The sequence below is a fragment of the Taeniopygia guttata genome, chromosome 25 (assembly GCF_048771995.1).
Source record: "Taeniopygia guttata chromosome 25, bTaeGut7.mat, whole genome shotgun sequence".
NCBI classification, from domain to species: domain Eukaryota; kingdom Metazoa; phylum Chordata; class Aves; order Passeriformes; family Estrildidae; genus Taeniopygia; species Taeniopygia guttata.
In genome coordinates, this window is record NC_133050.1 from 7905187 (window position 1) to 7929629 (window position 24443).

The 24443-nt window shown below is 48.4% G+C and overlaps 2 protein-coding genes across 9 annotated transcripts; one reads left to right on the forward strand and one right to left on the reverse strand.

Annotated features, from left to right (window-relative positions):
• LOC100221156 (methanethiol oxidase) lies at positions 1-10059 on the reverse strand. Of its 7 annotated transcripts, none has more exons than XM_072918644.1 (12): positions 9930-10059; positions 6083-6136; positions 5850-5962; positions 5203-5388; positions 4676-4796; positions 4031-4213; positions 3552-3730; positions 2759-2837; positions 2103-2224; positions 1920-2012; positions 1130-1248; positions 1-543 (listed from the first exon to the last, which is right to left on the reverse strand). In XM_072918644.1, exons 1-12 carry the CDS (start codon positions 10042-10044, stop codon positions 381-383), a joined length of 1527 nt encoding a protein of 508 aa, XP_072774745.1. In that variant the 5' UTR covers positions 10045-10059; the 3' UTR covers positions 1-380. The 7 variants fall into 7 exon arrangements, with proteins under 7 accessions (XP_072774745.1, XP_041577115.2, XP_041577117.2 ...); XM_041721181.2 differs by having other exon boundaries at positions 6083-6139; XM_041721183.2 differs by having other exon boundaries at positions 1-596; positions 6083-6139.
• POGZ (pogo transposable element derived with ZNF domain) lies at positions 9014-24379 on the forward strand. Of its 2 annotated transcripts, none has more exons than XM_030291672.4 (18): positions 9014-9428; positions 12059-12183; positions 12533-12708; positions 13181-13289; positions 13878-14057; positions 14373-14591; positions 14859-14968; positions 15449-15759; positions 16186-16340; positions 16819-16919; positions 17169-17315; positions 17779-17913; positions 18287-18441; positions 19050-19190; positions 19808-19867; positions 20445-20557; positions 20846-20870; positions 21245-24379. In XM_030291672.4, exons 2-18 carry the CDS (start codon positions 12060-12062, stop codon positions 22743-22745), a joined length of 3762 nt encoding a protein of 1253 aa, XP_030147532.1. In that variant the 5' UTR covers positions 9014-9428; position 12059; the 3' UTR covers positions 22746-24379. The 2 variants fall into 2 exon arrangements, with proteins under 2 accessions (XP_030147532.1, XP_041577111.1); XM_041721177.2 differs by having other exon boundaries at positions 17782-17913.
• The last annotated feature ends 64 nt before the right edge of the window (positions 24380-24443 follow it).

Genomic DNA, 24443 nt, shown 5'->3' on the forward strand with positions numbered 1-24443 from the left:
TGCTGGAAGGGGAAATTTATTGGGATTTTTGATTAGAAAGATCAAAGGTGATTTTTAGGAGGGGCTGATCCAGCATAGGAATTTTGGGAGTGGATGAAACCCTAGGCACCCCAAATTTCCTGGGAAATGGATGGAGAGAGGAAAGAATGGGGAAAAAATGGGATACATCCTGAATTTCCTGGGATCAGAAATTCACTGCTGGGGGTGCAGTCCCTGAATTCCCAAATTCCCAGATTCCCTGGATCACAGGCAAGTGTTGGAGGTGCAATCCCCCATTTCCACATCCCCAAACATTCCTGGAATTCCAGTGGGATCACAGCCAGATGTCGGAAGTGCAGTCCCCATTCCCAAACATTCCCAGAATTCCCAGATTTCCGGGATCACAGCCAGATGTCGGAGGTGCAGTCCCCCCCCGGGTAGCGCATCTCATGCGCCAGGCAGGGCCCGCCCGGCTCCTTCCCGAAATCCAGCAGGAATTCGGGATTCACGGCCAGCCCCCCCCGCTCCGTGTCCACGTCCAGCTGCAGCAGCACCGAGCCCTCCCTGTGAACACCAGGGAAAAAGGGAAAAAATGGGATTGGGAAAAGACAAAGGGGCTGGGAAAAGGTTTGGCTGATGTGATTAAAACTGAATTAATCATCAATTAATAACCAATTAGCACCAATTAATAACAAATTATAGTTAGCAATAATGCAATAATAAGCAATATTGCAATAACTAGCAATATTGCAATGATTAGCAATCAATTAGCTGCCATTTAACAATCAACTAATAACCACTGAATTACCGATTAATCACCAACTAAAAACCAATTAATAATGAATAATCAGTAATAATCAGTAACCAATGATAACCAACAGGCTGTTACTGACCGCTCAGTCGATCAGCAATTGATGCCTGATCGGTAATCAGTAATCAGATCAGTAATCAATAATCAGATCAATGATCAATAGCCAATAACCAGATCGGTGATCAGTAATCAATAATCAGTGATCAGTACTCACTCAATCAGGCTGGGGTAGAACTGCAGGTCAATAATCGCATCAGTAATCAATAACCAGCTCGGCGATCAATAATCAATACCCAATAATCAATAACTGATAATCAATAACCGGTGATCAATACTCACTTGATGAGTCCGGGGTAGAACTGCCGGTCCCAGGCGCTGAACAGCGACGTGCTCACGTAGAGGCGCCGCCCGTCCAGGCTCAGCTGCAGCATCTGCGGCCCCCCCGGGATCTGCTTCCCCTGAATCCCGAAAATCCCAGAGTCAGGAGCGGCCCCCCCCGGGATCTGCTTCCCCTGAATCCCGAAAATCCCGGATCCGCTTCCCCTGAATCCTGGAAAATCCCATCCCCGGCTTTGGGGAGAAAACTGAAGTTTTTGGGAATTTTTGCCTCGGGACAGGAGCACTGGAGTGGTTGGAGATGAGTCAGGGAATACAGGATGAAAGATTTGGAATTCTCCGGGATTTTTTTAGAGATTTCTGGAGTTATTAAGGTTGGGAAAACCCTGCGGGAATCATCAAATCCAAGGATTTTTCCCAATTTTTGGCATTTTTTTTGTCCCATTTTGGCAATTTTTTGTCCCATCCTCATCTCCCCAAAAGATTTTCCAACAATTCCAGGGGTGAAAATTCCAGAATTTCCTTGCCCTGGGGGTGTCCAAGAGATTTTTGATTCCCCATCCCAGAATTTGCCATGAAAAACTATCAATTAATAGTTGAAGTGGGAAATCCGGGAATATTTCCCCAAATTTCTTAATTCTGATTTTTTTCCAAGGGAAAATTGGGATTTCAGGGACGAAACCCATCCCTAAGGAAGGAAAACCCAGGTGGGAACAACCTCAGGAAGGATGCTGAGTGTTGGGAATTTCCAAAAATCTGGGAAGAATCGGGAAGAAAGTTTGGGAATCTTCACCTGGATCACGCACGGCTCGGGCTGATCCTGCAATTCCTGATCTTCCAGCACGGTCACAGCTCCCCCTTTGGAGATGCTGCCTCCCACAAAAACCTGGAAAACCATGGAAAAAAATCCATGGTAAATCTGAATGAATCCCTTCAAAGCCGCGGGAATTGGGTTTTTTGGGAATTTTTCCCTCACCTGCCCCACCAGTTTGGGATTTTTGGGGTCGGAGATGTTGTACTGCCGCACGTCCCCGTGGATCCAGTTGCTGAAATACAGGAATCTGTCGTCCAGGGAAATCAGGATATCCGTGATCAGCCCTTCCCAAGGGAATTCCAGAGGAAAATCAGGGAATGGGAGCAGAGAGAATCCCAAAAGTCACCAAATTCCCATGTGAAAATGCCAAGAAATGGGGTTGGGAAGGAGATGGGAGGAACAACATCAACCTCGGGAATTACTCCGGAATTCCTGAGGGAATTCCTACAATTCCTGAGGAAATCCAGACCCAAATTCCAGACACTTTATGGAGAGGAAGAAAGGATGGAACCAATTCAGATGCAAATTCCAAGGATTTTTGTGGAACATCAACCTTGGGAATTGTCCCAAGGCTCTCCAGCATTCCCAGGACCATTCCTGAGCAAATCCAGGCTCAAATTCCAAGGATTTCCCTGGAAAATCCCACCCCTAAGCACAGAGCAGATCCCACTCTGGGGTTCCTTTGCTCATCCCAAAATTCTCCCCCAAAAAAACCCCAACATTTGGAATTTTTTGCCATTTAAGGATAGAATTCTGCCAAAATCCGCTCTGGAACTGTGAGAAAATTCTCAAATTCTTCCCAGATTTCTCCCACTGACCTGGCATTTCTGGGAGGAGCCATCCTTGGACTTTCTTGCTGGGCACCTCAATCACCTTCTCCGCTTCCCATTTTCCTTCCTGAGGGACAGAAAACATGGAATTATTATCCCAAAATTCCCAAAACACATGGAATATCCACCCCATCCTACAGCGATAAAACCTGGGAGATTCCCCTGGAAACACCTGGAATTCAATGGAAAAAGCCCCAATTCCTGCAGGTTCTGCCTGAATTCCCGGGAATTCACTGAATTTTTGTGGCACCTGTGGATGTCCTCGCTCAGGGCAAGGAAACCATGGAAAAATCCCTGGAAACACCTGGAATTCAATGGAAAAAGCCCCAGTTCCTGCAGGTTCTGCCTGAATTCCCGGGAATTCACTGAATTTTTGTGGCACCTGTGCATGTCCTCGCTCAGGGCAAGGAAACCATGGAAAAATCCCTGGAAACACCTGGAATTCCATGGAAAAAGCCCCAGTTCCTGCAGTTCTGCCTGAATTCCCGGGGATTCAGTGAATTTTTGTGGCACCTGTGGATGTCCTTACTCAGGGCAAGGAAACCATGGAAAAATCACTGGAAACACCTGGAATTCCATGGAAAAAGCCCCAGTTCCTGCAGTTCTGCCTGAATTCCCGGGGATTCAGTGAATTTTTGTGGCACCTGTGGATGTCCTTGCTCAGGGCAAGGAAACCACGGAAAAATCCCTGGAAATGCCTGGAATTCCATGGAAAACCCCAGGAATTCCAGGGGAAAAGCCCCAGTTCCCTGCCGCTCGCCCTGAAATCCCGGGAATTCACCGAGTTCCTGTGGAAGCGCTGGATCTGCCCGCTCAGGGCGCAGCCCACGAAGCCCTGGGCGGCGCTGGGGTCGTGCAGGAAGCGGATTTCCAGCGGGATGGATCCCGAGCCCAGATCCAGCTCCTGCACCAGGCGCCGCCCGCTCCAGTCCCACACGTTGATGCGGCGCCCGTAGTGCCCTGGGAAAGGGGAGACGTTCCCAAAATCCCGAGGTTTTACGGAATGTGCAGCAGTTCAGGGTGAAACGGGGGTAAAAGCAGGATTTAAAAAAAAAATTGGATTTTTTAAAAGGGTTTTAAAGGTGGGAAATTGAATTTTTGAGGAGTTTGTAAGGTCAACGCTCGGACTTTTTTTTTTAGGAATTTCCACACAAAATGTGGATTTTTTTTTAGGAGTTTTGACTGTCAAAAATTGGATTTTTTATGAGTTTCTGCTCTCAAAAATGGAATTTTCCAGGGTTTCCCAGATTTCCCACTGACCTTTCTCCACATCCCTGGGATCGAATCCCTGGGCCAGGATTTTGGGAACGCCCCACTCGGTGCTGAGCAGGACGTTGTGCCGGGGCTGGTACCAGAAGTCGTAGCCCAAATTGGGGATTTTTCCTCCTTTTTCCCAATTTCCTTTCACTTCGAAGGTTTCTCCATCCAGGAGGATGAAAGTGCCTGGAAAAAATTCCCAAAAAAAGGAGTTTGGAGAGATTTATAGAAATTGAAATAAAGCAAATAAATGTTTTCTTTAAACATTATTATTATTATTATTATTATTACTATTACTATTACTATTATTACTATTATTACTATTATACTCACCAATAACAAAAAACAGTTCCTAAAATTATTTCCCATTATTTTATTATTGGTAATAAAAATAATTTCCTAGGATTTTGTATTTTTCTATAATAATAATAATAATAACAATTCCTAAAACTATTTTGCTTTAAATAAAGCAAATTATTTATATTTACTTTCCTTTTTTATTAAACAAAACATAAAAACAGCCTGGGAAATCAATAAAAACCTGCAGGAATGTGCTAAAAATTTCAGGAAAATTCCAGATATTCCATGAATTGTGCAGGGAAGTGAATCCCTGGGGGTGTTTTTATGGAATTTGGAGGAATTCCAAACCTTTTCCGTTGCCATCAGGATCCCCCAGGCAGCTGATGAGGATTTCCCCGGAGCCCAGGCAGTGGGAAGTGTGTGGGAATGCAGCGTTCCCCTTCCGGGCCAGCTCCTCAGCTTCCACCACCTGGAATGGGGAAAAAATGGGGAAAATTCCTCAGCTTCCACCACCTGGAATGGGGAAAATGGGAAAAATGGGGAAGATTCCTCAGCTTCCTCCACCTGGAATGGGGAAAATGGGAAAAATGGGGCAAATTCCTCAGCTTCCACCACCTGGAATGGGGAAAAATGGGAAAATTCCTGGAAATCAGGTTGAGGGGGGAAATGGGGATTTCTGGGCAAAGGTTTGTGGGAATGTTTGAAGGGAAAAGAAGGGAAAAAAGGGGAAAAAAGAGAAAAAATGGAAAAAAATGGAAAAACCAGGGAATAAACCAGGAAATAAAGAGGGGAAAGAGGAAGAAATTGGGATAAAAGGATGAAATAAGGGGAAAAACAAGTGGGGGAAAAGCAGGAAAAAAGGGGGAATTCCAAACCTTGTGGAGTTTGGGAGCCCTGGGATCGGTTCCCACGTCCACGATGTAGATGCGGGAGGAGATGAGGCTGGGAAGGATCAGGAAATTCCTGGATTTTGTGGGATCACTGTGGCAGCTGCTGCAGGCGTTCCAGCCTGAGTGGTGCAGCTCGTCCCCCACGTTGGGCATGGGCAGGCGGTGGATTACCTGGAAAAACAGGGATCCAGCTCCTGGATTTTCCTGGAATTTTGGGGATTTCAGACCCTGCCAGTGCTGGGGGAGGATTTGAGGTCCTGGATTTTCTTGGATTTGGGATGCCAAGTTCTCACGGATTCTCCCAGATTCAGGATCCCAGATTCCCCTGGGATCTTCCAGATTCAGGATCCCAGATTCAGGATCCCAGATTCCCCCAAATTCAGGATCCCGGATTCCCCCAGATTCAGGATCCCAGATTCCCCCAGATTCTCCCAGATTCAGGACCCAGATGGTCCCAGATTCAGGACCCAGATGGTCCCAGATTCAGGATCCCAGATTCCCCCAGATTCTCCCAGATTCAGGATCCCAGATTCCCAGATTCTCCCAGATTCAGGATCCCAAATTCCCCCAGATTCTCCCAGATTCAGGATCCCAGATTCCCCCAGATTCCCCTGGGCTCTCCCGCCCCATACCTGGCAGTACCGAGGGGATTTGGGATCCACATCCACGGTGGCCAGGAAGTCAGGAATGCTGATCCCGGTGTTCTGGTAGATGCAGGGCAGGTAGAGCAGCTGCTCCCGGGGCCCTGCGGGCACACTTTGGGATCAATCCCCCTGAATTCCAGCTTTTCCTGCTTCTCATCCATTGCCTCTGCCCCCGATCCCAAAGCAATTCCAGCATTTGGGAATGCTGGCCCAGCACTTGCCTTTCATGGCCTCCAGAGGGCTGGGGTAGCCTGGCCCGCACGCTCCGCACTTTCCTGCTGGAAAAGGGCAAAATTCCATCATTCCCACATCCCAAACTTCCCAGAACAGCCGCCAAAATTCCTGGGAATTTGGGGCTTTCCATTGGTTCCTCATTGCCAATCCCCCGTTCCCACTTCCCAGCCTTAAATCCACGGAATTCCCCATTCCCAACTCCTTATTCCCAGTTCCTCATTCCCAGTTTTTGTGCCATGGATTTGCTCATTCCAGGGGAAAAAAAAATTGGAATTTATCCCAATTTTTGTGCCTTGGATTTGCTCTTTCCAGGGGAAAGAAACCACTGGAATTTATCCCAATTTTTAGCTCCCCGAGTTGTCCCAAAGTGTCAGATTCAAAGGGATAAATTTGGGACTTTAGCAAGGGCTGCAAAAAATGGGAATTTCTTTGGAATTCCAGGGTTTAAAATCAGAATATTCCAAGTTTTAGGGATGCAAATCCAGATTAAATTTGGGAAAAATAAAATTGAAATTCAAATGAAAACGACAGAGAAGCCACTGGAAAAAATCCAGGAATTTCAGGAATCTTCTCCCAAAAAACCCAAATTCCCAAGGAAATTTATGGAGTTAATTTTTCAGAGCATTCCAGGATTTATTTCCTTCCACAATTCCTGAGTTTTTGGAGCTCCCAGGTCCTTCCAGGTGTGTCAGTCATTCCCAAAGTTTTTTATTGACTTCCAGGAACTTGGAGCCAAAAAAATTTCTCAAAATATTCCACTTGGGAGTGAAAAATACCCAGGAAATTCAGGATAGTTTTGGTTAGAGTATTGATACTTTTTGGCTACACATTCCTGCTAAAAATTCCTCATTTTTGGCTGGGTTTGATCCCAACATTCCTGATATTTTCCCTCAGTTTTGAACTCCCAATATTTCCCATGGAAACGGTTTCCAAGTTTTTGGCCCCTCCTACTTTTTCCTCAGAGCCAAAAGTCAAAGTTCCTGGAAATCCGAGGTTTTATCCTCAAAAAACAAAAAACAAAACAAAAACAAAAAAAAAAAAACCCAAAAAAAAACCACCAGGAAAAACATCCTGAAAATCAAAGACTTATCTCAAAAATATGGAACATGTCAGGGAAAAGCTCAAATCTGAACCTTAAGGATTTTTCCAAGAGTTTTTCCTGTTCTCGAGCAGCAAACCAGGAGTTTCTCCCAGTTTTTAGAAGTTTAGGGATTAAAAATTCCCAATTAATTCCAGGGAAAATGGATTTTAATGAAGAAACTCAAGGTCTTAATTAAAGTCCACAGGGGTTTTAGGGACTATTTAAATATTTAAATGCAGGGAAAAGCTGGACTTTCACCGTCCCCCCCACCCTCGGGAAGCCAAAAGCAGCAAATCCCGGGATTTTGGGATTTTTTTGGGATTGCTGGGGATTTTGGGATCTCTTACCCATCCTGGATCGGGCTGGGAATGGGAACTCCAGGAATTTCGTGGGATTTTTATGGCTAAACAGCCGGGGAAGGTCGGAAATCCAGGGAAAAGGGAGGGGTTTGGGAGAGGAGGAGCCAAGGGGAGGATCCAGGGCCCGGAAAAAACAAAATTCCTGCTTAAAATTCCCAAGGGAAACTTCCGAACTTCTCGCACCGTGGAATTCCTGCTTTCCACCGCCCCTCCCCCCCCCCGATTTTCTCCTTTTTATTCCAAATTTTCCTGGGTTTTTTTGTTTGTTTGTTTGTTTGTTTTCCCAGCCTGGAGAAGGAATTTGGGAATAGTGAAGGAGGAAGGAGTTTTGTCTGAAAAAAATGGGGATTTTGGAAATGCTTCTAGGAGTTTTGATTCAAAACCTCGGGATTTTGGGAATATTTCCAGGGAATTCTCTCCCAAGGGACTGCAGCAACTTTTAAAAATATTTTGTGGCATTTCTGGGTGGAAAAAAATTTTTAAAAATCCAAAGAAATAACGTTTTCTCCCTCTGGAAAATCAGGATCTCACTCCTAATTCCTGGGTTATCCCTAATGAGAATTAATATATTAATTAATGATTATTTATTTCTTTAGTATAGAATTTTAAAGGAATCTGCCTTTTTTCCTCTCTCCAGGGAATATTAACCCTAACCCCTAACCCTAACCCTAACCCTAACCCTAACCCTAACCCATTCTTTTACATTCATGCTTTTTCCATGAACCACCAAGAAATGCGGAGGGGGGGGGGGGAAGAGATTTTTCTGCTATGAAAAAAGAGATTTTAATTATTATTTTTGGATTGTTCTCTTTATTATTGAAGATATTTAAATTATTTATTTTTTCCAATTTTTGCTGTTTCTCACTCACTTTTTGGTCTGTTTCCCCCCTTTTGGGGATGTCTTACCTCATTTTTGGGGCTGTTTTACTTCATCTTGGGGCTGGCTCAGGTGGGCAGTTTTTGGCCTCAAGTGAGAGATTTTAGCCAGGGCCTAACCTGGGGTTGTCAGGGAGGGCTGACCCAAAAGCCCATCCAGGTAAAGGCAACACCTGCCCAAGGTGGGAGATTTTGCCCTCAGGTGAAGAATTTTTGCCGTCAGCTGGACAATTTGGCCTCAGGTAGGACATTTTGGCCGGGGAGCCCCGAGCACCCCACAGCTGCGTGGGCTGACCGCTCTTCACAGCCCGCCCGGCCCTGAGGGGCTCTCGGGCCGCTCGCACCCAGCGCGGGGCACCGGCCCGGGAGCTCCGCCTCAGCCCGTGAGGCAGCGCTGGCCGCTTCTCCCGCCGCTCCACAAGGTCTCGGCCCTCCGAGCCCGCTCGGAACCGCGGCAGCGGCGGGTCCGTGAGGGGAGGACCCGCGGGGAGCGGGAAGGGGTCGCGACCCAGCGCCGCCATTTTCCCGCCCTTCCCCTTCCCTCCCTCAGCCGCCTCAGGGCCCGGCCCCCGTGACGTCACTGCGCGCAGCAGGAAGTGACGTCAGCGGTATCCCTCCGCCGGCCAGGTCCCCTTTTTGTGTGTGTGGTGTGTGTGTTGTGTGTGGTGCGGCTGCGGGCGCCGCGCGCCTGTATCAGCCCGCCGGGCCCGACGACCTTTTTTTTCTTATCCCCCCCCCCTTTTCCGTAAGGGGTGAAGTAGAGGAGGAGAGGGGGGCGGAAAAAACCCACACGCACGCCAAGCACGGAGCCGCCCCCCGGCAGAACGTACAGAGGGCGAGCATAGCCAGGGATAATTCCTCCTTCTTCATCACCGTCTTCATCCTCCTCCTCAGCATCCCGCCAAGTGGGGGGGGGGAGTGGGGGGGCTCATGCCACCTGCCCCCGCGCCCTGCGGGTCGCCTCGCCCGGAGAGCGGCGGAGCCCCGTAGGAGCGAGCGGCGGCAGCGCTGAGGAAGGTGAGGCGGGGGGCGCGGGGAAGGGGGGGGGCAGATGAAGGCGGCGGAGCCCCCCGGGGGTGGCGGTGGCGGTGGCGGCGGCGGCATGGGGGGAGATGAAGGGAGGGGGGGGATCGGAGACGGTGGAACCGGCTCGAGCCGCCCGGGAAAGGGGGAGAAGGGGGGAATGAAGTGAGGGGGGGGCGGCAGGGCCGGAGCGCGCCGTACACAAAGCGGTGGCGGGAGGAGGAGGAGGAGAAGGAGGAGGGAGGGCTCGCGGTGCCGAGGAGGGGCCGGGGAGGAGCCGCGGCGGCTCCGGCGGCCGCTCCCGCCGGGCCCCGGGCGGGCGCTGAGGGACGCGGAGGGATCCGCGCGCAGCCCTGACGGCCCGGGGGGCGCGGTGAAGCGGCCGCCCTCAGGGGAGGGGGGCGGCGGTGATGAGGCCCCGCCGCCGCTCCCTCCGCGCACCCTCCCTCACGCCACATCGGGGGTCCCCTCACGGCCCCCTCACGGTTCCCTTACCGTCGCCCCACGGTCGCCACCGCCGGGATGAGGAAGGGACGGTCGTGTCCGTCCTTTCCTGGTGCTGCCGCCCCCTCCTCTCTTTGGCGGCGCCGCTTCGCTGGTGGGCGGCCATGTTGGGCACGGGGATTATTTTTCGCTCTCTTTCTTAGCCGCCACAATACGCTGAGGGTGTGTGTGGGGGGCTTTTCCTGGAGTTCTCGGGAGAAACGGCCTTTTCCCGGTTTTTAGGGGAGGTTAAGGAAAAGGGGAGGGTCTGGGCTCAGCGGTTTGCAGGGTGAGACCACCCCCCCATCATCCTTGGCCTGCTGGTGCTGCACCTTCGCTGAGTGAGTGCCCCTGTCCAGCGCCGTGAGCGGGGGGAGCCCTCGGCCGCAGGGATTTGGGATCCTAGTCTTCTTCCCCGGGGATTTGGGATTGGGATCCCACCTGTATTCCCCGGGGATTTGGGATTGGTGTTCCAACCTTTTCCTGAGAGATCCAGGATTGCCATCCCACCGCTCTTCCTCAGGGATCTCACCTATCTCTTCAGGGATTTGGGATTGGGATCCCAGCCTTCTCAGGGATTTGGGCTCACCACCCCACCCCTCTTCCCAGTTTTTCCCGTCCCTGTCCTGTCCCTCCAGTGTCACATTCAGGAGCGGCTCCATCCCCTCATCCTGCCCGGATCCAAGCAGCAAAAAATGGGAAAACTCCTCATTTTCTCCCCTGCCCAAGCCAGGATCCCAGAACTCCTGGGAGAGGCTGAGGAGAGCAGGAATTACCCCCCTCCAGCAGGATTTGGGATTCCATCCCAAAAATCCCCTGAGGCTGCTGCTGCTGCTCTGATAATTCCCAGTGTTTGAGGTTTTCCTGGAATTCACTGTGGCTAGAATGTGCCAGGGAGCTGGGGAGGGATAGGATCCTGCTTCCCAAAACCACGATTTTATTGGAATTCACTGGATTTTATTGGGATTCAGCTGATCCCAGCGTGGGCAGAGGATGGGAGGGATCTCACCAGAACAATTCCCAAAGGTGCTGAAAAAAGAAAATTTAAAGATAAAAATAAAGCATTTTAGAGGCTTTTAATGATTAATTGGCACAAATTAAATCTGATTAATTAATAGGATGAAGTTTTAAATGTTTTTCTTATGGATGGGAAGATGAAGGGGGAAGTGCCAAAGGAAATTTACTTTTAGTTTCCTAAATTCCTCAAAATTCCCAGAATTTCCCAAATTCCTGGATGTTTTAGGGCTGGTAATTAAACAGAATTAGTAATTATTAGTACCATTTATTTTGGGTCTTGTATCCACCTCAAAGCCAAGGAAAACCATCCATTCCTGATATTTTTGGGATTATATTTCCAGCTTCCCAAGGCCTGGAGGTGAGGAGTGTTTTGGGAAGAGGCAGGTGAACATTCCAAGGTTCTGCCTGTGGGATGGGAGACAACAAAATCCCATTTTTTCCCCCATTCCAGGAAAATTTTCCACAATTCCCCCCATCCCCAGCTGAAGTAATGGAGAGAATTCCTGGGGTGGGAAGCTCTGGTTAATTTTTGGTTTTATCCCTGCAAATTTTTCTTTTAATCCCAAAATTTTTGGAATTCTCCAAGTGTTTTAATTTTGATTTAATTTTTTTTTTTTGTTCTAATTTTAATTAAAAGACCCCAAACCAAAGGTCCTGCTGCTCATTCCAAGTGGGGAATTTTGGGATAACCAAAAATCCTTTGGGATTTTTTTAAATCTTAATTTTTTTGGATTTAAAATTTTTAAAACCACGAAGTTACCTGAAATTCTTCAGTGGGAGAGGCAAAATATTCCAATTTTGAGTCAGTCCTGGGGATTTTAATCCCAAATTCCACGGATTCCCTTGGAAAGATACAGAAATTTTAAACGAGAGAAATAACTTGGAAGTCCTTAGTGGGAAAGGAGGGAAAAAACAATTTTGAGTCAAATCCAGGAATTTTCCTCAGATTTCCCTGGGAAAAAAAGCCAGAAATAGCCTGAAAATTTTCAGCTCCTTTTGTTTTCTCTTGGAATCTTGGGATCTAAAACCAATCCAAACCCATTATTCCCATTCCTCCCCTTGGAAAAAAAATTCCCTGTGAGTTTTTTAGTGCCAAATTCCCTTTTCCCCCCCTGTTTTTCCAGGATGGCAGACACGGATCTTTTCATGGAATGCGAGGAGGAGGAGCTGGAGCCATGGCAGAAAATCAGCGACGTCATCGAGGACTCCGTGGTGGAGGATTACAATTCCATGGAAAAAACTCCCACAGGTCATTTCCCCCTTTTCCCTCCTCACTGTCCCGCTTTTCCCACTGATGTTTCCCATTTTCTCACTGACTTTTCCATATTTCCCACGTACATTTCCCCATATTCTTGTGGATTTCCCCCCCATATTCCCATGGATTTTCTGCCCTTTCCCCATGGATTTTTTCCCCATATTCCCATGGATTTAGCCCCCTTTCCCCACGGATTTCCCCCCACATTCCCCTGGCTTTTCTCCCTTTCCCCATGGATTTCCCCCCCACATTCCCCTGGCTTTTCCCTCTTTCCACATGGGTTTTCCCCCGACATCCCCAGGGTTTTCCCGCTTTCCCCACGGGTGTTCCGGCTGTTTTCCAGGCGGGAATGCCGCTGTCCAGCCAGGCGGGCAGTCCCTGCTGCTGGCGCAGAGCCCCGCGCCCAGCCTGGGGGCAGTGGTCACTCAGCCCTTGCTGCGGCCGGTGCAGCTGATGCAGAATGCCAACCACGGCACCAATCCCCCTGCGGGCACCCAACCCATCTTCATCACCACCCAGGTGAGCTCCCCAGCCCGGAATGCCGCGGGAAATCGCTGGGAAAACCACGCTTTCCTGGGAAAATTCCCATTTCTTGCTCCCTTTTTGCTGCTGCTTTTCCCATCGTGCCAAAATCCACCTGGGTTTGTGGGATGGGGGTTTGCCCTCATTGCTTGGTTTGATTTTTCTGGGAGATTTCCTTGAATTCTGTGGAAAATCCATGGAAAACTGCTCTTTCCTGGGAAAAAAAATCCCATTTTTCAGTGTTTTTTTTAATGCTGGTTTTCCCCCGGGGTTGTGGGATGGGAGTTGGACCCCACTGAGTGTATGGCTCAACAAAACTGCAAACCTCGAGAGGTTTTGTTTTCCTGGGAAGAGCCCCTGCCCTCAAATTCCATGGGAAATCCTTGGAAAAACCTGGTTTTGGGCTGCTTTGGGATGGTTTTGGGTTACTTTGGGACGGTTTTGGGGCTGATTCACCCCTTGGTTCCAGGGGTTCCCGGTGCAGAATGTCCGGCCCGTGCAGAGCCCCATGAACCAGCTGGGCATCGTGCTCAACGTCCAGCAGGGCCAGACAGTCCGGCCCATCACCCTCGTGCCAGGTAATTAACTCATTAATCAAATAACAACCATTCAGCAATAGCTAGTAATGGGAATAATGCTAATAGTGATGATGGTGATGAGGTGTGGCCAGTGTAGAGCCCCATGAGCCCGTCCCCCTTTTTTGTGCCAGGTAATGGTATTATTATTATTCAATAATAATAACAATAATAACAATAATAACAAAACAAGAGCAACATTAACACTTAATACTAATACTAATGCTAACTATTACTAATAATAATGTCAAGTGGGCAATGCAGAACTCTATGGGCCTGTCCCCCATGTGCCAGGTAATGTTATTATTATTTAACAACAACAATAACAACAATAATAGCAATAACAACAATAAAATAGCAATAATAATAGTATCATTAATCATCAATAATAATAATAATGGTGTCAAGTGGCCAGTGCAGAACCTCATGGGCCTGGTGGGCTCCATTACCCTTGTGCCAGGTGATCATCATTAATAATGTTAATAATAATCATCATTAATAAAGATAAAAGCTGTAAATCCCAAATAAAGCTGTAAAGCCCATATTTCCTGGGACTGGGGTCGGATCACGGTTCTCTGTTTGTCTTTGAAGCCCCAGGTACCCAGTTTGTTAAACCAGCAGTTGGCGTTCCCCAGGTGTTCTCGCCGGTGGCGCAGGTGCGGCCGGGCAGTGCCGGGCCCGGCCGACCGGCCACCAACACCTTCACCACGGTCATCCCGGCCACGCTGACCCTGCGCAGCACCGTGCCCCAGGCCCAGGCGCCCCAGCAGAGTGAGTGACTGAGTTCCGATCCCAGCCCAAATTCCTGCAGGAATTCTCATGGAAAAATAAATCCACGGGAGCCAGGGGGCAGTGCTGGGAGCTGGCCCCGAGTTCACTTTTGGGTCAGAGTTCGTTCACAGATGAGGAGAATCTGGAGCAGTTTGGGTAAAAAAGTGGTTCAGTTTGGGAATTCCTGGCTGGAATTTCACTGGAATTTTGTCCAAACCATTTTTGGTAAAGTCTCAAGGAGGGAACTGGAGGAGTTGGCTGAATTCCCACCCCAGTTCCTGTTGGGAATTCCATGGAATCCTCTCCCTCCCGCAGTGAGCATTGCCAGCTTTGTGACGGTGAAGCGCCCGGGCGTGCCTGGTGATGGCGGCGGGAGCGCTGGTGGCCCCGAGGTGGCCAAGCTGGTGAACACACTGGGCACAGTGCCCTCGCTGGCCCATGGCCCCGCCGCGCTGGCCGTGGCCAACAGCAGCCCTGGCACTGCCCAGCGTGGCACCGCCAGCGAGGCCTCGGCCTCGGCCGCGCCCCGGAAAGGTAAATCCCAGGAATTCGGCGGTGTTGGGAGGCAGAACTTGGATTTAAGGGGTGTTCCGGGTTCTTGGGAGGCAAGAGTTGGTTTAAGATGGTTTTTGGGATAAAGGGTAGAAAAGAGAAAAATGGGGAGTTTTGGGAGGCTTTGTGGGACAAAGGCTGTGAAAAGTCAGAAATTTGGGATTTTTTGGCGGGATTAACGAGTGTCTGGGGCAGGGGAGAAGTGGGAATTGTGGGGCTGGGAGCTGATCCGTGTTTGTCCCGCTGCAGGCAGCTCTTCTCCCATTCCCAGCCTGGATTTCCAGGATGGGGGCCGCAAGGTCTGTCCCAAGTGCGACTCGCAGTTCCGTGTCACTGAGGCACTGCGGGGCCACATGTGTGTAAGTCATCATCCCGGACTGGCGAGCTCTAGGCCCGGCTTAATGAGTGGGAATTCCTTCTAGACCCAGTCAAATGTTTTGGGAATTCATTCTAGACCCACCTTAATGAGGGGATTCATTGCAGACCCAGTTTAACGAGTGGGGATTCATTCTAGACCCATCTTAATGAGTGGGCATTCATTCTAGACCCAGTGTAATGAGTGGGGATTCATTCTAGATCCAGTTTAATAAATGGGGATTAGTTCTAGATCCAGTTTAATGAATGGGGATTAGTTCTAGACTGTCTTTAACGAGTGGGGATTCATTCTAGACCCAGTTTAACAAGTGGGGATTCATTCTAGACTCAGTTCAATGTCTCCACATTCATTATCCCAGCCCCAGTTTAACAAGCAGTGGTTAATCCCAGCCCCAGCTCTCTGTGTCTCATTAATTACCCCAACCCCAATTAACAAGCAGCCATTAATTACCCCGTTTCCGCAGTACTGCTGCCCAGAGCTGGTGGAATTCCTGAAGAAACGCAAATCCCTGGATTCTGAGCCTGCCCCGCCCTCGGCCAAGGCCCCCTCCCCTGCCCAGGGCGCAGCCCCAGCCCCACCCCCGACCCCACCGAAGGCCGCACCTGAGCCAGGTGAGGGTGGGGCTGACCCCGCCCAGGCCAAGCTGATCATGCTGGTGGATGAGTTCTACTATGGGCGGGACGGGGGCAAGGGGGCGGCCGTGCCGCCCTGCCCCAGGGTGCCCACGTCCTTCCGCTGCCCCCACTGCACCAAGCGCCTCAAGAACAACATTCGGTGAGCCATCAGCCCCTGATTATCCATTAATTATCTGGGAATAGCCCAAAAATGGGATGGGAATGGTGTGGGAGTGATGGGCAGTGGGATGGGGGCACCGCTGCCCCCACTGCACCAAGCACTTTAAGAACTGGTGAGCTGTTATCCCTTGATTATCCATTAATTGTCTGGGAATAACCCAGGAATAACCTGGGATTGTGGGAGTTATCTGGGAATGGGCTGGGATTGTGGGAATGACAGGCAGTGGGACGTGGGTGCTGCTGCCCCCACTGCCCTGAGCGCCTCAACAACAACCCCCAGTGAAGAATTATGCACAAATTACCCAGGAATAATCCGTGAATAACCCAAACCCGAGTTGGGAACAATGAGAAGAGGGCATTTTCCTGGGATGAGGAACGGGAATCTCCGGGAATTCCATCCCTGCAGGTTCATGAACCACATGAAGCACCACGTGGAGCTGGACCAGCAGAACGGCGAGGTGGACGTGCACACCATCTGCCAGCACTGCTACCGCCACTTCAGCACCCCCTTCCAGCTGCAGTGCCACCTGGAGAACGTGCACAGCCCCTACGAGTCCAGCAGTCAGTCCCTTCCCTGCTTTTCTTCGGGATTCACTTGGGAATTTCCTCTTGGATTCACTGGGGTTTTGGGCAGGGAAAATTGTCGCTCCTCCCTCGCCCCTTGCTTGAGGTCACCACAAAATCCGCCCGAAATTCGAGCCAAGTTTCACTTCTCCAACCCCAATTCCACCTGGAGAACGTGCACAGCTCCTAGAGGTCCACTAGGCCATGCTTTTCTGGGAATTTTTTATCCCTAAATTGGGATTTTCCTCCCGGATTTGGTGGGAATTTATGGAAGGAAAGTTGCTCAAGGTCACCACAAAATCCACCCCAAATCCTAGCCAAGTTTCACTTCTCCAGCCACGGTTCCACTTTCTCCCTTTTCCCTCTTCTTTTCCCTCTTTTCCCCTCTTTTTTCCCCCCCTTCTCCCTTTGCCCTTGCCTCCAACTCCCACATTTTTCCCAACTTGTGCTCGTTTTTCCCTGTTTTTTGGGGCAGCCAAGTGCAAGATCTGCGAGTGGGCATTTGAGAGTGAGCCGCTCTTCCTGCAGCACATGAAGGACACCCACAAACCCGGGGAGATGCCCTATGTCTGCCAGGTATGGAAAGCTCCTGGAATTCCCACCTAGAATTCCCAGTTCTGACCCCAGAAATACCAGAGTAATTCCCTGTGTGTGCCAGGTATGGAAAAATATGGAATTTTTCCCTGTTAATTGTGGTTTTCCCACACTTGCTGCCGAAATGCCCCAAAGCGCAGGATTTTTTCCCTGTTTTCCCACATCCTGTTCAAATGCTCCAAGTTCCTGGATTTTCCTGCCCCCAGTCCTGGGTTTTGCTGGATTTTCCAGGTGTGCCAGTACCGCTCGTCGCTGTACTCCGAGGTGGACAGCCACTTCCGGCTGATCCACGAGGACACGCGGCACCTCCTGTGCCCCTACTGCCTCAAGGTGTTCAAGAACGGCAACGCCTTCCAGCAGCACTTCATGAGGCACCAGGTGAGCCAGAATTCCCAGAAAAAACGGGAATTCCCTGGGGGAAAATGGGATGTTGGGGATGCTGAACAAGTGGGAATTCATTAACTGAATTTGGGTGGGAACTGGGAATGGGAAAAAATGGGATTTGGGAATTGCCTCAAGACATTCAAGAATGGCAGTGCCTTCCAGCAGCACTTCAAGAGGCACCAGGTGAGCCCAAATTCCAGGGGATTCCTTGGAAAATATACCTACTTAATAACTAATACCTACTTAATAACTAATAAATAATTAACACCTACTTAATAATTATCGACTAATTAATAATTTTCAGAAGAAGAGCATGTACCACTGCAACCAGTGCAGTTTTCAGTTCTAATACCCATTCAATAATCAATAAACAATTGATACCTATCTAATAACTAATAATCAATTAATACCTAATGAAGCAGTTAGTAATTAATTAATGCTAATGAATTTTTTCCAGAAGAAGAGCGTGTACCACTGCAACAAGTGCCGCCTGCAGTTCCTGTTTGCCAAGGACAAGATCGAGCACAAGCTGCAGCACCACAAAACCTTCCGCAAGCCCAAGCAGCTCGAGGGGCTCAAACCCGGCACGAAGGCATGCAATTCCCGGAAAAAATCCTGGAAAAATTCCCCGGGCTTTTGTTGGCTGGGGGTGGTGGGGATGGGGAAGGGGGTGGGATTAAGTGGGGGAATTTTTTGGGGGGGGGTGTTTATGGGATTGAGTGGGTGTTTTGTGGAGTTTGGTGGGATTCATTGGGAATTTATTTGGATTCCTTGGGAATTTATTGGGATTCATTGAATTTTGTGGGATTCATTGGGAATTTACTGGGATTCATGGGGTATTTCCTGGAATTAATTGGTTTTTTCCTAGAACTAATTGGGTATTTCATGGTGTTGATTGGGAATTCATCCAAACCCCAGATTCCCTGTGAAAACCCAAACTTTCCCCAATTTTTGTGCTCCCCCAGGTGACGATCCGCGCGTCCCGGGGCCAGCCCCGCTCGCTGCCTCTGGAACCTTCCCACGGGATGGGCCCGGATCCGGCTCCCCTGGGATCCTCCTCCGACCCCCAGCCCCTCTTCCTGTGCCACCGCAATGCCCCCCGCAGAGCCGGCAAAAAAACGTCAGCGCTTTCCCAGGAAAAGTGGGAATTTTGGGGGAAGATGGGAATTTGGGGGAAAATTTGGGGGAAAAACAGGAATTTTGTGATTCCCCAGCGACCATGGGATCTTCAAGAGAGCCAGGAAAAAAAAAAAAGTCAGTGCTTCTCCTGGAAAAAGCAGGAATTTTTGGGAAAGTTGAGGGAAAAGCAGGGAAAATATGGGAATTTGGGGAAAGAATGGGAATTTTGGGGTTCCCTGGCCACTGTAGCGTCCCCAAGAGAGCTAGCAAGAAAACATCAGTGATTTTTCGGGGAAAAAGTTTGGAAATTTTGGGAGAAAATTGTGTCATTATGGGGGAAAAAAATGTGAATTCTGAGGTTGCTTTGGAAAGGTGGAGCTGGAAAACAGGGAATTAAAGCTGCAATTCCGTCCTGGAATTTATTGACAGTATTGGTAATTTAATATTAGTTGGCTAATATAGATTAGTTGTAAATAATAATTCACTGTAGCAAAACCCCATCCCAAATCCTTCCATCCCCTTTCCTCCCCACCTCCCCCATCCCATAGGAGCCTTCCCAAAGCCCCGGTTTTGAGGAATTTTGAGGGATTTTGCCGTTTTTTGCCCCAGGAGCGGCCTGGGCCGGCAGACGTGCCTGGAGTGCAGCTTCGAGATCCCTGACTTCCCCAACCACTTCCCCACCTACGTGCACTGCTCCTTGTGCCGCTACAGCACCTGCTGCTCCCGCGCCTACGCCAATCACATGATCAAGTACGGCCTTTGGGGGAAAAACAGAGGGATTTGGGAAAAAATGGGGGGAAAACTGCAAGAAATGGGGGGAAAATGGGGAGAGGGTGGGGGAAAATGGAAAATTCCTGCTGCTTCTGTGCCTACAGCAACCACATGGTCAAGGATGGAAAAATCTGGGATTTGGGAATAATTCTGGGCTCCAGAGCAGTTTTCCAGTGTTTCGTAGGGGATTTTTTATGGGTTTATAGGTGATTTTTATGGGGTTTTTTTTCAGGATATTTTTTATGGATTTGTGGAGGATTTTATATTATTTCATAGGGGATTTAATGGAGTTTCATTGGAACTATTACAGGGTTTTAGATGAGATTTTGTGTGGCTATTATAGGGGAATTGGTATGGATTATATAGGCTATTTTCAATGGATTTATAGGTTATTTTATAGGATATGTGACATAATCTTCTAGGGAACTTTATACTAATTTTTTAGGGTATTTATATGAATTTTATAGGCTATTTTATATGGATTCATTGTGTGTTTTATCTGATTTTCATTTTTTATTATTTGTGGGGTGTTTTCTTTGATTTTACAGCCCTTTCTCCAGATTATCTCTGACTTTTCCATCTTTTTCCCTCTCCAGCAACCACGTTCCCCGGAAAAGCCCCAAATATTTGGCTTTGTTCAAGAACTACACGGCCAGGTATGGAAAAAATTCCCAAAATCCCAATTCCAGCCCCTGGGAATTCCTGACCTTTTTCATTCTGGGGGAAGATCCAGGGATTTTGATATTTATGGGTCCCATTCATATTGTGCTCCAGAATGCAGGAGTTTTACATTTTAATTATTAATAATTATTATTTAATATTTAATTATCAATAATTTAATTATTATAAATCTCAGTATTAACAATAAGTCATTGATAATAGTGATTTAGTTAGCAATAATTTGGTTATTAATGAGGGGTTGGACAAATTTTTATATCTGAAATTAAAGTTATTTCTTTTTCTTCTTCCTCCTCTTTTCCTCCCTTTTTCTTTCCCCTCATTTTCTCTTTTTTCCCTTTCTCCTCCCCTTTCCCTCTATTTTTCCCCCCTTTTCCCCTTCCTTTTTCCCCCTCCCACATTTTTCCTTCTTTTCCCCCTTTTCACATTTTCCCCTCCCATTTTTCCCCTTTGTCTGCCATTTCCCCCCCCCTTTTCTCCCCCATTTCCCCCCTCTTTTTCCCCTTCTTTTTTCCCCCTTTTTCTCATTTTTCCTCTTTTTCCCCCATTTCCCAGCGGGGTGAGGCTCTCGTGCTCCTCCTGCCTCTTTGTCACCTCTGAGGGCGACTCCATGGCCAAACATTTGGTGTTCAACCCCTCCCACGAGTCCAGCAACATCATTGTCCAAGGTAAAACCGGGGAAAAAAAAAGGGAAAATGGGGAAAACCCGGAACTCCCACCAAAATCCAAGAAATACTCATATTCTGGAGCTCGGGAATAAGCTGAATTAATTTTGCCTTTTTTTTAATGGGATGGAAGTTCAGAATTCATTCTTGAGGGAGCTTGGTTTGATTCCAGCTTTTCCAGGAATTCCCACAAATCCCAAATTCCTCTGAAATAAAATTAAATAGAAGTAAAAACATAAAACACCTCAAACGAATTAGAATAAAAACCTTAAATATTCTGTGTTATTCCAGGGCCTTCTTGGATATCACATTCCAGGTAAGCCAAAAATTCTTGTTTATCCTCATCCTTCCTAGTCCATGATTTTTTTCTCATTTTTCCCCCCTTTTCCCTCCTTTTTTTCTCGCCTTGTTTTCCTTTTTCCTTCCCTTTCCTTCCCTATTCTCCCCTTTTATTCCCTTTTTGTTCCCCATATTTTTTCCTTAACCCCTTTCCCCCCTCTATTTTCTCTCTTTTTCTCTCCCTTTTCCCCACCCTTTCCCTATTTTTTTCCTTTTTTCCCCTTGTCCCCCTTTTTCCTCCCCTTGTTTTCCCCTTCTTTCTCCTTTTTTCTCCGTTTCTCCCTTTTTTTTCCCTCCCAATTTCCAAACACCCCAAAAATTTCACTTTTCCCAATTCCCCCTTTTTTCCAGGCACACCCAGGACACGCCACAACCCCCCTGCCAAACTCCCTCCCCACCTCCCCCTCCAAAACCCCAAACCCCACCTCAAAACCCCCAAAAAACCCCGATCCCCCAACCCCCCGACGCAACCCCCGCCCCAGTCCCGGCGGAACCTCCGCAGAAAGACCCCGAACCCACCAAAAAAGAGCAGCTTTCTGTCAAGAAGCTGCGTGTGGTTCTGTTCGCCCTGTGCTCCAGCACGGAGCAGGCGGCCCAGCATTTCCGGAACCCTCCGCGCCGCATCCGCCGCTGGCTCCGGCGCTTCCAGGCCTTCCACGACGACCGCCCCGAGCTGCCCGAGGGCAAATACCTCAGTCTGGAGGCCGAGGAGAAACTGGCCGAGTGGGTCCTGACCCAGCGCGAGCAGCAGCTGCCGGTCAACGAGGAGACGCTTTTCCAGAAGGCCACGAAGATCGGGAGGTCTCTGGAAGGAGGCTTCCAGATCTCCTACGAGTGGGCCGTGCGGTTCATGCTGCGGCACCACCTCAGCACCCACACGCGCCGCGGCGTCGCCCACCCCCTGCCCAAGGAGATCCAGGGGAATGCCGGAGCCTTCATCGAGTTCGTGCAGCGCCAGATCCACACGCAGGAGCTGCCCCCGGCCATGATCGCCGCCGTGGATGAAATCTCCCTTTTCCTGGACGTGGAAGTGCTGGGCAGCGATGAGCGGAAGGAGAGCGCGCTGCAGACGGTGGGCAACGGAGAGCCCTGGTGCGAGCTGGTGCTGACCGTGCTGGCCGACGGCAGCGTCCTCCCCGCTCTGCTCATCTCCAGAGGCCGCCTCCCCTGCCCGGCTGCCATTCCCAAATCCATCCTGCTGGAATCCAAGGAGAGCGGCTGCGGCGACGACGAGATCATGGAGTTGTGGGCGGCCCGAGTGTGGAGGAAACATACGGAGTGCCAGGGCGGCGCTTCCAAAGGCATGTTGGTCCTGGATTGCCACCGGACGCACCTCTCCGAGGAGGTGCTGGCCGTGCTCAGCACGGCCGGGGCGCTGCCGGCCGTCATCCCGGCCGGATGCAGCTCCCGGATCCAACCCCTGGACATGTGCGTCAAGAGGTCCCTGAAAAATTTCCTCCATAAAAAATGGAAAGAACAGGCGAGAGATCTGGTGGATTCCGACTCCTCCATGCTGCTCCAACTGCTGCTGGGGTGGCTGGGAGAAGCTTTGGAAATCCTCGGGAATTGCCCGGAATTGATCCGGAAATCTTTCCTGGTGGCCAGCGTTCTGCCGGGGCCGGCCGGAGACTCGGGATCACCGCGGCGCAACGGCGACGAGCAGGAGGAGCTGATCGCCGCCATGGAGGAGAGGCTGAAAATCGCCAAAACTAGGGAATCATCCCCAGAATTCCTGGAAAACGACGACCCTGAGGCCGATCCTGAAATCCTGCACCGGCTCTTCGAGGGGGAGAGCGAGGCTGAGTCCTTCTATGGCTTTGAGGAGGCAGATTTGGAGCTGATGGAAATTTGAGAATTCCCAGAAAAAAAAAAAAAAGTTGGACGGATTCATCCCGGAAATTCCTGGGGTTGGAGAGGCCAAGGAGTGTGGGGAATGGAAGGGGTGTTCCCTGGTTTTGGGCCTGAAAATTGACCGAGATTCCGAGTTTTTGGCCACAAAAATGGAAGACTATTCCCAGTTTCTGGCCCCCAAAATGTAAAGGATATTCCCTGTTTTTCGGAGATCCAAACACATCCCAGAAATAGAAGGCTATTCCCAATTTTCTGCCCCAAAGATTGAAGGATATCCCCTATTTTTGGCTGACAAAAATTAAAAGAAATTCCCTGGTTATGGCCCCAAAAATTAAAAGATGCTCCCTGTTTTTGGAGAGCCAATTATTAAAAATAATAGCAATTATGCCAGAAATTAAAGTATATTCCCATTTTTTAGCCCCAAAAACCCAAGGATATTCCCAATTTTTGGCCCCAAAACCAAAGAATGTTCCCAAATGTTTTGCCCCAAAACAAAGGACATTCCCAGTTTTTGGAACAAACAGATGAGATCCCAGTTCCCAGCGGATTTCTGGGATTTTTCCGGATTTGCCGTTTCCGCTGATTTTTTGGGAGGATTTTCGTGGCTTTTTTTTCTGTTTTTTTAAATCTAAAAAAAAAAAAACTGAAAAAAAAAAACAACTTGGATTCACTGTGTTGGTATTTCCTTGGAATTCTCTCTCGTGGGTGGATATTTTTTGGGAATTTTCTTTACCTCACTTGTACCATAATTCCTGGTTTTTAGCAGTGGGAATTTGACGTCGTTTGTGCCCAGTTTTTTTTCTAAGAAGACAAAAAAATCCTCAGATTTAACTCGCAAAATAATTTGGGGAATTTTTCTTTCTTTTTTCCTTGATGTTTTTATTTTTGGAATTTAACTCAGAAAATCCCCGTTTTTACGGAAAATTCCTTCAGATTGGCTGTGAAGATTCAGTTATTTTGGGGTTTTTTAAATGGAAATCAGGAATTTTGATGGAATTTTGGTGGAATTTTAAGGAGTTTTGAGGAATTTGGCTTGGGAATTGTGAAGCTACCATTCCATGCCAGCAATTTTTGGGATTGGCGCTGCTTTTCCTGCCCCCGACCTTGATTTTCCCAATTTCTCCCCCAAAAAATTCCCATTGGAGGGGCAGAAAACCCCAACTTTTCCTTGGATTTCCCCCTTTTGGATCATTAATGATCAACTTTATTTTTAAAAGAGCCATCCTGGAAAACCCTGCCTTCCTTAGGATTGGAAAATCTGTGATTTGGGACTAAGACTGTGATGAAAATCCCAAAAAAACCCATATAAAAAAAAAAAAGAATTTGGGTTGATTTTTCACTGCCAGCTCCAATTTTTTACTGGAATTTGCATGTTTTTTGGGAAAATGTTTTTTTTTTTTAATGTTAAAAATTCTTGGAATTCCCAAATTCCAGAGGCACCTGGCACCTGTTTTTCCATAAGATTTGTGGAGTTTTCTTTTTTTTTTTTTTTTTTTTGGTTTTTTCCCGAAGGAAAACAGGAAAAAAATTTAAAATTCAAAATAAATAAAATTAAAAAAAAAATATTGATCAGCCTGGAATTGTACAGGAGTGGAAAATGTGGAATAAAAGCAGGGAAATGGATTTATAAACAAATGGTGTTTTTATTGTGGAAAAAATCCTTCATTCCCATGGGATTTGGGTGGAAAAATCCTGGATT

Coding starts and splice junctions, on each gene's coding strand:
- LOC100221156 (XM_041721181.2), bottom strand. CDS start 10,044: ATGGCCGCCCACCAGCGAAGCGGCGCCGCCAAAGAGAGGAGGGGGCGG. Junction 5,963..6,082: donor CCCTCTGGAGGCCATGAAAG/GCAAGTGCTGGG, acceptor GTGTGCCCGCAG/GGCCCCGGGAGCAGCTGCTC. Junction 544..1,129: donor TTCTACCCCGGACTCATCAA/GTGAGTATTGAT, acceptor TGGTGTTCACAG/GGAGGGCTCGGTGCTGCTGC.
- POGZ (XM_030291672.4), top strand. CDS start 12,060: ATGGCAGACACGGATCTTTTCATGGAATGCGAGGAGGAGGAGCTGGAG. Junction 18,442..19,049: donor CGCAGAGCCGGCAAAAAAAC/GTCAGCGCTTTC, acceptor TTTTTGCCCCAG/GAGCGGCCTGGGCCGGCAGA. Junction 20,558..20,845: donor CAGCAACATCATTGTCCAAG/GTAAAACCGGGG, acceptor GTGTTATTCCAG/GGCCTTCTTGGATATCACAT.